The sequence below is a fragment of the Myotis yumanensis genome, unplaced genomic scaffold, assembly GCF_028538775.1.
Source record: "Myotis yumanensis isolate MYYU_CA2020_CCGP unplaced genomic scaffold, mMyoYum1.0.hap1 SCAF_3, whole genome shotgun sequence".
NCBI lineage: Eukaryota > Metazoa > Chordata > Mammalia > Chiroptera > Vespertilionidae > Myotis > Myotis yumanensis.
In genome coordinates this window covers 187,650,916-187,662,456 of record NW_027223754.1, presented here as the reverse complement: position 1 = coordinate 187,662,456, position 11,541 = coordinate 187,650,916, and the positions used below count along the sequence as shown (strand labels likewise).

The window sequence follows — 11,541 nt, the reverse complement described above, 5'->3', positions numbered from 1 at the left end:
TTTTTGGTTAACATAGTCCTCTCCAAATTCTATTTTTTAAAATACAGACATCTCTTTTGGAATGACAAAGGCAAATCTGTTTCCACCAGCAGTGGGGAGGGAGTAGATAGAAAAAGAGAAACTGGAGGGGAAAAGTGTGGATGCTGAAGACAGTATTTTCCTTCTTTGTCACAGTTCTTCCCTGGTCTTGGGACTTTCTATGCCACGGCTCTTGTTAGTACCTGCCTAACGTGGACTCAAAGCTCTGGAGTGGGGAGGAATGAGGAAGGCCTGGCCTGGGGGATCCACTACATATCACTTCATCCAGGAGACTTTCATCTGATTCATTGTAAAATTTTTGATGAACTGTGTTTGCCTTCTGTCCTCTTGGCCCAGTTAGCTGGGCAACACTGGATTAATTTTAGCTAATCATTATGTAGCACCTGATAACCCAGTTAGGCATTTTGAATGATAAGGGAATAAAGCAAACAGGGCCAAGTTACTGACCCTGGATAACACATGTAATAAACTTGTTGGCTCCCTAAATGTGCATTGAGATCTCCAATATAGCAGGCTAGACTAGTGGGGATGCATGCACTACAGCGGTGATACAATCAGCTTTGAAGTGAATTTAAATGCCAAGAACTCTTTTTCTTAGTGCTGCTTTTCTAGACCTTTCCTTACTCAGCCCCCTTTGGCTCTTTTCTCCTGATGAATCTGTTTCTAATCCCTTTTGGTCAACATATTTTGTTCAAAGGCATAGATGAAGATATTCTCATGAAATTTCCAGATGAGTCAAATCTTACAGAAAGAGCTAGATAAAATAACAAAATTATCTCAACTATGGAATTCAACAAGATGACATTTAAAAAGGAATAAGATATACTTAGATGATGAAATGTGCCCACAAGAACAGGATGGGAGACAATATGTGGGATTGATTCTACAGGACAGATGTTGGTAAGTTAGAATATATTCAGGAAATGATGCATGGGGAAGGTGACTTAAACAAGACAATGAAGTACAAAGCCCTGACCTCTCCTTTCCCACAAATACACTAATTCAGCAACAATTTACAGACAAATTCCCCTCATGAGAAATCCAGAAACAAATTAAAATTTTCTTTTCAAAAATGACCCAACTCCATAGGTTCCATTTGCCATGATTCTAAGACAGCAAAACTATGCATTTTATTTTTTAATTTTTTAAAATTTATTCTGTTAAGCACACTTAACATAAGACCTACTGTCTTAAAATTTTTTTAAGTGTACAGTACTGAGAGTTGTGAGCTCCTGGTCACCATGCCCTTCTCAGACCGTGGCTGATATATCAGGCCACCATGCACAAGAAAAAGAAAAGAGTTTATTTCACAAATAAATAAAGTTTGTGTTTTTGTTTAGAGAGAGAGAGAGAAGAGAGAGAAGAGAGAGAGAGAGAGAGAGAGAGAGAGAGAGAGAGAGAGGAGAGACTTGGGTATGTGAAGATGTCTGAGCAACATATCAAATCTGGAAGTTTTAAAAGAAGAGAAATAAGGCAATCGAACGGATCAATTCTGTTTTTTTTTTTTTCTAGAGATAAGAATTAAGACTAAATGTTTAAATTGATTCAATATATGAAAAACTTCTATCCTAACAATTAGTTATCCAAATGAACTGAGAAATCATGTGACACAGAGAACTTTATAACACTGGAGTATTAAGTGCAAACTGAATAATCATCTGCTACTGTGTGGCCATATTGTATGGTATAGAATAGGTACCTGATAAATATTTGTCAGATGTTAAACACATGGCAATTTCATTAAATATTGCTTTTATAAACTGTGGTATTAAACAACAGTGGATATATCCGGATATATCCTACCTAATATAAAAGGTAACCTCTTTTAATGTGAGTCCCCTTCTAAGATACTAAAGCCATGAAAGTTTATTTCTTGGGGCAGGGGTGGGTGGGGGGGGGGGGGTGGCGGGTGGTGGAAACACACAACACTTTAAAGCTTCTATGACCTAGATTTCCATTTCTAATTATATTTTTAACATCTGAATTCTGAGTGGGTCCATATGATTTCAAGAGCACTTTATTTACTTATTTGTAAAAGTATATTTTTATTGATTAAAGAGAAGAAGGGAGAAACATCAATGACGAGAGAGAAACATTGGTTGGCTGTCTCCTGCATGCCCCCTGCTGGGGACTGAGCCCACAACCTGGGCAGGTGCCCTGACCAGGAATTGAACCATGACCTCCTGGTTCATAGGTCGATGCTCAACCATGGAGCCACACCGGCTGGGCTCAAGAGCATTTTAACTCAAGGTCTTGGAAGTAAAAAATTTAGGAAATTCTAAAATAAGGAAGATTTACAACACATGCATGTAATCAGAAAGCAGCAAAGACTTGAAGGTGTTTAATCTTTAACAACCATTTTGAATTTCGGACCCTGGTTATTTTGTCACATTGATAGTTGGATTAAAAATGAGGGATCTTGGTTACTTAATACTTAACACCACAAAAAATCTTTTCAAAAAAGATGAATGTTTTTTCTTGCCCGTGTGCTTCTATGAAACTTTGTAGTTCTAGTCACGTTTTCCTGGATACTGTGCTGTTTTATAGAAATGTGTTTACCAGTTTAGTGAAAATGTATCTCCTCTTTCTTAGCTCTACAATGTCTTCTTTGGAATACTTTCATGTCTGAGGTTTAATTCACTCCAAGCATTAAGTCACAGCACTTAGCGTTTTCTTAGAACAATTTTATAATAAAAAATCATTATCCTTTAGGAATCTTTCCAAAACTCTGTAAAAAGAAAAATTCTCTCTCTAAGAATGTTTAAAAGCAGGTATCCAAATGTATGCAGATTATTTTCCTACTTTATTATAGGGCTGTGGTCAAAAGCAGTGGTCATTATCCTTAGATGGAATGGATAGAGACAAATTTTGTGTATTGCTCCCTCCAAAGTAAAGGAGTCAGAGTGTTTCTAGGCAAACACCATAAAAATCTCCTCTATTAACTGAGGAAAGAGTACAGTTCTTGAACAGTATTTTCAAAGCTTAACCTCATGTTTTAACAACCCCAGATGACTTATGTTCCTGGCTTTCTTTGTTGGTTAGCTTTCAATGCCTGAATTCAGAGAAATGAAACATGGAAAAAAACCCCAACAGGTCACCCAGTTCATTTCTCTAAAGAAATTCACAGATGAATCTCATAATGTAGTTTCTAGCATTGACTTACTTGAGGATAGTAGGGGGTTGCATTTTTAAATGAGAAAAATTGAAACCAAGTTAAGTCCTAGGATCAATTTAGAGACCACTGGGAGGCTCCCAATTCTACCTTCCTACTCTGCTTTACATATATATGCGTGTTTGTGTGTGTGTGTGTGTGTGTGTGTGTGTGTATACATATACATATATTCATAAACTGTACAATTAAGCCTTGGCATATTCTGGCTTTTTAATATTGTGCTGGCAAGGGAAAGGGAAATAAGAAAGAAGCAATCACAAGACTGACAAATGCCAGTGTCAGAAAAGGGAGCTAGGTTTCATACACCTGTACTGACTGGTTTTTGGATCTAGGCTATTTCTGAAAAGGGATGTGATTTGAGGCAAGTTGCTCTCTTCAGCTAAGAGCAATTTTAAGAGAGAAACTCAGCAGTTGAAAGCCATCAGCGACCAGCATCCGAGGGAATGGGTGAAAGATGGGATCTGGACAAAGCACCACAATGTCAATTACCATCCACACTTGTACTGTGACATCCACTTGCTTCACACAATATGTCAGGAGCAGCTTCTGCAGGATCGTATTGGTCTCTTTTTCAGGAAAATTGAAATATTAGATAGGTTCCAGTCACCCTTTCCTGAATGTTGTGGCTCTTTTATAGAAATGTAATTTCCCAGTTTTACTGCAATGGCACTCTTCTCTTTCCCAGCTGTATAATCTCTCCTTTGATATAGTCTCCTGTTTGAAGTCCGCTCCTGGGGGCAGGTCACAATATTGGGGAAGGTTAGTGGGACAAGCTACAGCCCATGCTGCTGCAGCTGGTTGTGAGTCCACTACTAATCCTCATTGTCTTTTTTCCCAACAATCCATTCTAGGTTCTCTCACTCTTAGCACATCTGGTGGTCTAGGCGTCCAACTTGGTAAGTGAAATAGACTTTCATCCTACTAGTTGTGAACTCCTCGTGACCACACCTTTCTCAGACCATGGCTGATATCTTGTCCATTCACTATCATGATTGGGCAGAGAAATATCAAGAGATATTCCAAATGGATTACCTGGATATCAAATGCATTTTTTCTTCCTTAGATTCAGAAATCCTACCTTTTCCTGGTTATTATGTTTAATTATCCCCCGTTAGGAAATATGAGTTCTTTACTTGTTAATTAGTTTCTTAGCATGAAGAGCCTTGATCTTTTGACAAACATTTAAGAATTTTGACGAAGAAGCATTGAAAGTAATTGGGCAGTATCTAGAGCTTAAATGGGAGTATTCCAATGTCCAATGGTGAAAGTGTTCTCTCTATATGAGCCAGGATTTCCAGGACAACAGATGTTATAATTTTAGGAATGAAAAATATAAATTCTTCATGTGGTTACAAACTATGATAAATAGAGCCACTCCTGCTTCCATGCCTTAATTTTCAGACCCCTGTATTCTACCTACTGAGAACATACTACTATGTAATGCTTGATAATTTAAGGTGATTAACACATCATGGAGAGGTAACTATTCTTGTAGGAACAGTGGAGTGGATTAACAGGTTCTTTTCTGAAATAACATCAACTGCCAGGGATTCTTACTGGTAAAGGGGGCATGGCAGAAGGCATATCTGGCAATAGTCGGATGGGTAACAATGTCTGGGTTTCAGACGAGGGCCATCTAGGATACAGTAGAACCCTAATTCATGAATTAAAAAATAGAGATAATGTAGACAAAGTTTCAAGGTTCCAAATCAAAATGAGTTCAGAGTAGAATTTACTCTCATGAGAGTTCTGTATTATGACAAAGAAGTGTGTCTAAAATATTAGGATTTTAAATTGAAGGGAAAGCCGTAAGTGGTGTATAATCAAGTTACTAAAGAATTTGGATATAGAACAATATATTACTTGAGATTTCCTTTATTGAAAAGGCAGAGGTAGAGCCCAACTGGTATGGCCTAGTGGTTGAATGTTAACCTATGAACCAAGAGGTTGTCTTGTGGTTTGATTCCCAGTCAAGGTACATGCCTGGGTTGTGGACTAGATCCCCAGTGGGGGCTGTGTGGGAGGCAGCCAATCAATGGTTCTCTCTCATCATTGATGTTTCTATCTCTCCCTCTCCCTTCCTCACTGAAATCAATAAAAATATATTAAAGAAAAAGAAAGAAAGGTAGAGATAGGGATGAAATGGCGCTTAAATATACTACTACTACTACTACTACTACTATATAAGTATATAAATTTAATTCCACTGTAATACGGATACTTTAAAATTATTTTTTATTTTTTAATATATATTTCTATTGATTTCAGAGAGAAGAGAGAGGGGGAGAGAGATAGAAACATCAATGATGAAAGAGAATCATTGATTGGCTGCCTTCTGCATGCCCCCAACTGGGGATCAAGCCCACAACCCAGGCATGTGCCCTTGACCAGAATCAAACCCAGGATCCTTCAGTCCACAGGCCAACGCTCTATCCACTGAGCCAAACTGGCTAGGGTTAATATGAATACTTTTATGACTGCATAAAAATATGAATGCATGAATCCAAACCCAGTAAAACATGAAAGTTAGCATAATGATTTATCCTTGAATCAAAATGTACTTCCCTGGCTTGGTCTTCTGAAACTGCATGCTTCATCAGCATAGGCAGATATGTCATGGTGGAGAAGAAAGAAAGAGTGGAGTGAGTACAAGTTGACCAGTACTATCAATACTTTTTAGCTATATGTTCTGCTGGCTGTCTTTAAGGCAAAGGTGGAAATCGCCATAGAGGTAATGTCTTGTCATTTATTAATATAAAAATATATTATGTCACAATAATATCTATAATAATAAAAGTGTAATATGCTAATTAGACCAGACATCCTTCTGGATGACCTTCCAGATGAAGCCAGCAGCCAGAGGGAAGCCCGAGTCCCAGGTGCCAGAGGGAAGCTGATGCCGGCAGCCGGGGGAAGGAAGGCCTACTCTTGCATGAATTTCGTGCATTGGGCCTCTAGTTGGTAATATAATAGAAAATAACAGTGAGAATAGCTAACATTTATTAAGCATTTACTCTATGCTAGACAGTTTTTTGTGCACTTTACATATACTCATTTATTTAGTGTTTACAACAACTCTAAGATTTGTACTAGAATCATATTATTTTGCAGATAAAGGAACTAAGATCTAGTGAGATTAATTAACTTGCCCAAGAATGACACTGTTCTAAGTGGTGTTGCTGGGAGACCTATTTCCAAAGTCCTTAATCTCAAACACTATGTTAAAATGCTAAATTCCTTTTATGAGATGGGAGCAGAGCATTCTACCTGTGATTAAACATTTTTAGCTTCCTAAGATGTAATAGTCTGTGAAAGCCTTACCAAGATTATAAAAGGAGAAGAAAATAAGATCTGTGACCTATCACTTCATGTGTCTTAGATCTGAAAAAAACCAGAATATATCACAAAATTAATAAAACTGAGCAGGTGGCTAGCCTAAAATTTTGGCTAAGGTGGAAACTACATTAAACATTGACTTATCAGATTGGAAAGTGCAACTATTCACAATGGGAAGTTGGTACAAATACATAGACCATTTGTACATAACCCTTTTTAAAAGTTGGCTTAAGAAATTAGATTTAATGAGTTTAGTACAAGTGAATTTCTCAAGAAAATAAAATTATCTGCCTTTAGAATAGTCATTTAGTCCCTAAACTCACAAATTTCTCAATGTAAAATGAGGGAGTTGAATTAGGTTATTGCTGAACTCTTTGCCAGATCAAAACTATGAATCTAGTGTTGTATCCTATATAATAAAAGGCTAATATACAAATTGGTAGTTACAGAAAAGTCAGGGTTATGTAAAGCACAGCATAGCAGTGGTCAGCAAACCTAAATTCCTTGTGTGGAATTTATCATTCCAGAAGGATATCTGGTCTAATTAGCATATTACACTTTTATTATTATAGATATTATTGTGACATAATATATTTTTATATTAATAAATGACAAGACATTACCTCTATGGAGATTTCCACCTTTGCCTTAAAGACAGCCAGCAGAACATATAGCTAAAAAGTATTGATAGTACTGGTCAACTTGTACTCACTCCACTCTTTCTTTCTTCTCCACCATGACATATCTGCCTATGCTGATGAAGCATGCAGTTTAAGCAGGATAATGATATGATTAATCTCCTATGATGTTTGAAAATCCTTGAAAATACCTAATAGGAAGCAATCATTCACTGTCTCCCCGCCCCCTCCCCCCTTCGGTAGAGAGAGTCCATATGATGGCTGAGTGAATGTCTTGTAAGGTTCATTCTTTCTATGCAGTTGAGCTAATCAATGCTAGAACGTAAGGAACAGAATCGCCTATGCGGGGCTAGTTGGGCCAGGATTTATATATCTCAGCATTTTCTCAGAAGAAATCAGACTCACGAAATGGAAGTATCCAACCAGAACTTTATTATATTAATAATCATACATCGCAACTCCTCTCCCACCTTCACTACACTGTGCTTTCATTAAGTATCAATTTGGGAGCAGGGAGGAAGGGTGCGGCCAGATGAGAACATTTAAGAAACAAGCAATTCGTATATGTGTATATGGTTCAGTGCTGCTACTGCAAGGGAGTACAAAACCAGGCGCCAGGCACTGGAGAGAACACTACTTTTTCTGATCTCATTTGCGCCCTCTGAGCTGCCGGCCATAGCGATTGTAGGCTGCATTGTATCCATAAATCATGGCGTAGCGCTCGCAAAGTTTGTGGTCGTCACAGGCTTCCCGGTTGATCTCGTAGGCAGGCTTGGTGCGTTCTCGGACCCTATGAAGTAGGGGGTGGGATGGGAAAGAAGCCCAGATTGAGAAGTATAAAGAGAACGGAGAAATAAGCAAAAGGAGAAAAGAATATCAGAAAATGTTGGAGAGAGATCCCATTTATCACAACCCCATATCAAGAGACCTTTGATCCGCCCGTGTGGCTCAGCGGTTGCAGGTTTGGCCCATGAACCAGGAGGTTAGGATTCCTGGTCAGGGCACATGCCTGGGTTGTAGGCTTGATCCCCAGTTGGGGGCATGCAGGAAGCAGCTGATCAATGATTCTCTCTCAACATTGATGTTTCTATCTTTCTCCCCCTTTCCCTTCCTCTCTGAATTAATAAAAAATATATTTAAAAAAAGATATTTGAAGAATAGAAAGGAGAGGTGGAACAGGGGGCATTTTTCTTTTTCTCTTAGGGGGAATTTTTTTTAAGTGAAAATAGAACTTTTCTTTCTGTCCTCTTTTTCATCCTCTCTTCCTCTTCTTTCTGAGTCGTTCACAAAACAGTCTTCTAGAAATTCAGTTGTTTTCTGCATATTGTTTTAAAAGTCTTTGATTTGGGGATACAATTAGAAATAATATTTATTTTGTAAAGAAACCTGTTTCTCACTCCATTCTGATCTGGGCTTCTACACTGGGAAAAATGACTTCCCCATCAAGTTTTGTTACCCACCTCTCTTGAGCTTTAGCTCTCCATCTCTGCTGCGAGGATATGAAGGTATTAGCGTATCTCCTGTTAATGAAGGGACCTCAAAACAGAAGTAAATAATGCAGTTTTAGGGAAACAGTAGCTGAAAATATTTCCATGAGTAATCGCTAACACAGATATGTTTGGGAGCTCAATAACTCATGCACTTCATGTAACTAGAGATATGCAACAATTAAAGGGGAAGATAAGCATATTTCATAAACTGCCTGATCCAAAGAAAGTAATCACCCATACATGTGTCTTGAGACTTGTCACATTGGCCACTGAAATTTTGCTGGTTTTTGATCTTGGGCAATAACTTATTTTTCTTCAATTTTGGTATTCCTATTTCAGTGGGTTTTTAAAATTCTCTCTGTGATGATGACTTGTAAAGCATGTCTTTAGGTTACTAGTAAATGAAAATTTAATCATGATAGAAATAGTGGACACATTGAAAATGAGAGTGATATGTTACTTCCTCTGATACTCAGTCTTTATAAGTCTAGAAATTCAGTGGCATTTAAGCAATGTTGACATCTGTGGTCTCCCAGCTGACTTGGCCTCCAATTCTGTACTTTGCCATTTGTCATTACTCCTTGTTTTCCGTCTCTGTGGTTGACTTGGTGCCAACATAAAATTTCCAAATGAGGTTTTATGGCTCCTAAGTTGGTTGAGTGCAGTTTAAAGGCAATATTATACTGCTTCAAGCTTTAAAACATTGCTCATTTGGCGATTTTTATAGTCATTGGATTTAAAATGTTACTTCAGTTTTCCTAAAGAGGCCCTCTTTTTCCTCCCTGTGGTACATATTACCATTTTGGGTGATTAGGAACAGGGAGAGATTCTAGAATACATGAGGTTTAAAAAAGGAAGTCAAATATTCACTTACTGATTTCGTAGGATTCCATGCTTTCATGAGATTCTGAAATTTAAAAAAAGAAGATTCATTTTATTATTATTTACCACACATTGAAATAGTCTAAACATAGTGAAGGAAGAAGAAGAAAGAGTCAAAAATATGTGAAGAATATAGTTAACAGTATGGTTACTACACATTTCAGGCATTTCTGACTTGAACATTGTTTCTCTAGCTGTGTCCTTGCTGTGCATATGTCTACACTTCAGTTTCTCTGATGTTGAAGAAGCTGGTGAATACAGTCTTGGCCAAAATTTCCCCTAGGCTCTGAGGTTCTCACCCCAGTGAATTAAGACAATTTAAGTGCTTTTCACAAGCTCCAGAGAGCTGTCTTCTCTGATTAGTCTGGGACTTGAGAGAAAGATTGAGGAAGGGACAGATGGGCCTAGAAGACACTAGGTTTCTCCAGGCGTCTGGGCAGATGCTCTGTGGGGCTTCACCAAGACAGGCTGCTGGGAGGTTCCAAAGGCCTCTTAAGAACCTGTGTTCCATTGGCAGCCACAGAAACCACTGGCTCCAGCTCCCAGCTCCCACTGGGCACAATGCCAATTCAGAGAAAGAATTGAGATGATGTCAAAGCAGAAGCTTTCTTCTTTCTAACACTCTCCCTCTTTCTACCTTCCCAGCAGGGAAATTTGGCAATAAGAGTCTTAGATGTGTAAGCAAGTGAATTTGCTTGAAAAGTTCAAAATGAGGTAAAGAAATCAAATCCTCTGACACAGAGAACTTATGAATCATTTCAAGAGACAGAAGTAAAAAAAACAAAACAAAAACAACAACAAAAAAACCCACACATGGTTGTTAATATAATTTAGGTTTAAGAACAGTTCAAATATCCAGATTATTGAAGCATAAGACTGAATAATCTAAATACTTTTGCTTCAGATTTCTTTTCATAAGCTTTGAACAGGCAGATATATTTAACAACATACGGAAACCAGGCAAATTTTATCTTTTGGCAATTGAAATGATGACATCTATTTTTCCCTGAGATCTTTTAAATGTAAAACTTAGTTTTTTAGTGAATTCACCAAACACATGTAGTAAATTCATGAGACTGCTCGGTCTCTAGAGAGGGTTGTACCTAACACATCATGTGAAAACTGACGTTTTTAAAGGTAAGTGGTTTGACCAATATCCTTAACCAATTGTTACCAAAGCCTAAATAAACATCCTTAAAGATGAGACTCCAGGGCTGGGAATTTATATCTTCTTTCTGAAATAGCAAAGTTTCCAGGTGTATAGTGACTGACCATCAAAAGTGATGACCTGATAAATAGCATATAGTCTGGGTATTTAGGATATAAAAAAGACAGGATGGAAGAGACATGGGGCTTGGAACTTGGGATATATTAAGTTAATGATACCTGAAGATTATAACAGAGAAAGGGGCAAGAAGAGGAGGAGGGAGAGGAAAAGTCGAAGTAACCTGAAGTCAGACACAGACAAGAAAACCCAGAGAAATGGCAGGAGGAAGATTTCTCACCATAACACAAAGCTGCCACGGCCAGGGCTGCCAGAACGGAGAGAAGCAGCAGGCTCTTCATGGTCTCTCCGTGGTCCTGTGGCTGGCCTCACTGTGCTGCACGGTGTGGAAGAGGCTCCTACAGGCTGTTCAGGAAAGGCTGTGTGGGGTTTTATAAGAACTTGAGCAGCTGAAAGGGGAGGAACCAGTGGGAGGGGGACGAAGAAGGTGGGGACTGGCTGGCACTAAAGTAGCACTGGGACTTTTCCCAAATATTCATTCCTTCCAGATATTATCTTCTCTGGGTGGGCAGTTTTCCCTCGTTTCTGGATGTGACTGTGCTATGGCAGGAGGCTGCGCTGGTACAGAAGCTGTGGCCGCCCTAGGTTTGGGGCCAGATCTGGGCAATGGTCCACAGAGAAGGGAGTTGCCACAAACACGTGTTTGCCTTCCTAATTTCTTCTCTGATCTACCCTCCTGGCCCTGACTGTGGACCTTTC

At 38.6% G+C, this 11,541-nt stretch overlaps 1 protein-coding gene across 1 annotated transcript; it reads right to left on the bottom strand.

The window, feature by feature from the left end:
* Positions 1 to 7,594: 7,594 nt before the first annotated feature.
* Positions 7,595 to 11,212, bottom strand: MGP (matrix Gla protein). The gene is made up of 4 exons (XM_070407830.1): positions 11,063 to 11,212; positions 9,550 to 9,582; positions 8,646 to 8,721; positions 7,595 to 7,975 (listed from the first exon to the last, which is right to left on the bottom strand). Exons 1-4 carry the CDS (start codon positions 11,121 to 11,123, stop codon positions 7,834 to 7,836), a joined length of 312 nt encoding a protein of 103 aa, XP_070263931.1. The 5' UTR covers positions 11,124 to 11,212; the 3' UTR covers positions 7,595 to 7,833.
* Positions 11,213 to 11,541: the final 329 nt, after the last annotated feature.

What these genes read in the sequence shown, in the direction of transcription:
- MGP (XM_070407830.1), bottom strand. Translation starts at nt 11,123, where the DNA reads ATGAAGAGCCTGCTGCTTCTCTCCGTTCTGGCAGCCCTGGCCGTGGCA. An exon ending in CGTGGCAGCTTTGTGTTATG is followed by an intron (nt 9,583 to 11,062) that starts GTGAGAAATCTT and finishes TTTAAATTTCAG; the next exon opens with AATCTCATGAAAGCATGGAA. An exon ending in AGAGCTAAAGCTCAAGAGAG is followed by an intron (nt 7,976 to 8,645) that starts GTGGGTAACAAA and finishes CCTACTTCATAG; the next exon opens with GGTCCGAGAACGCACCAAGC.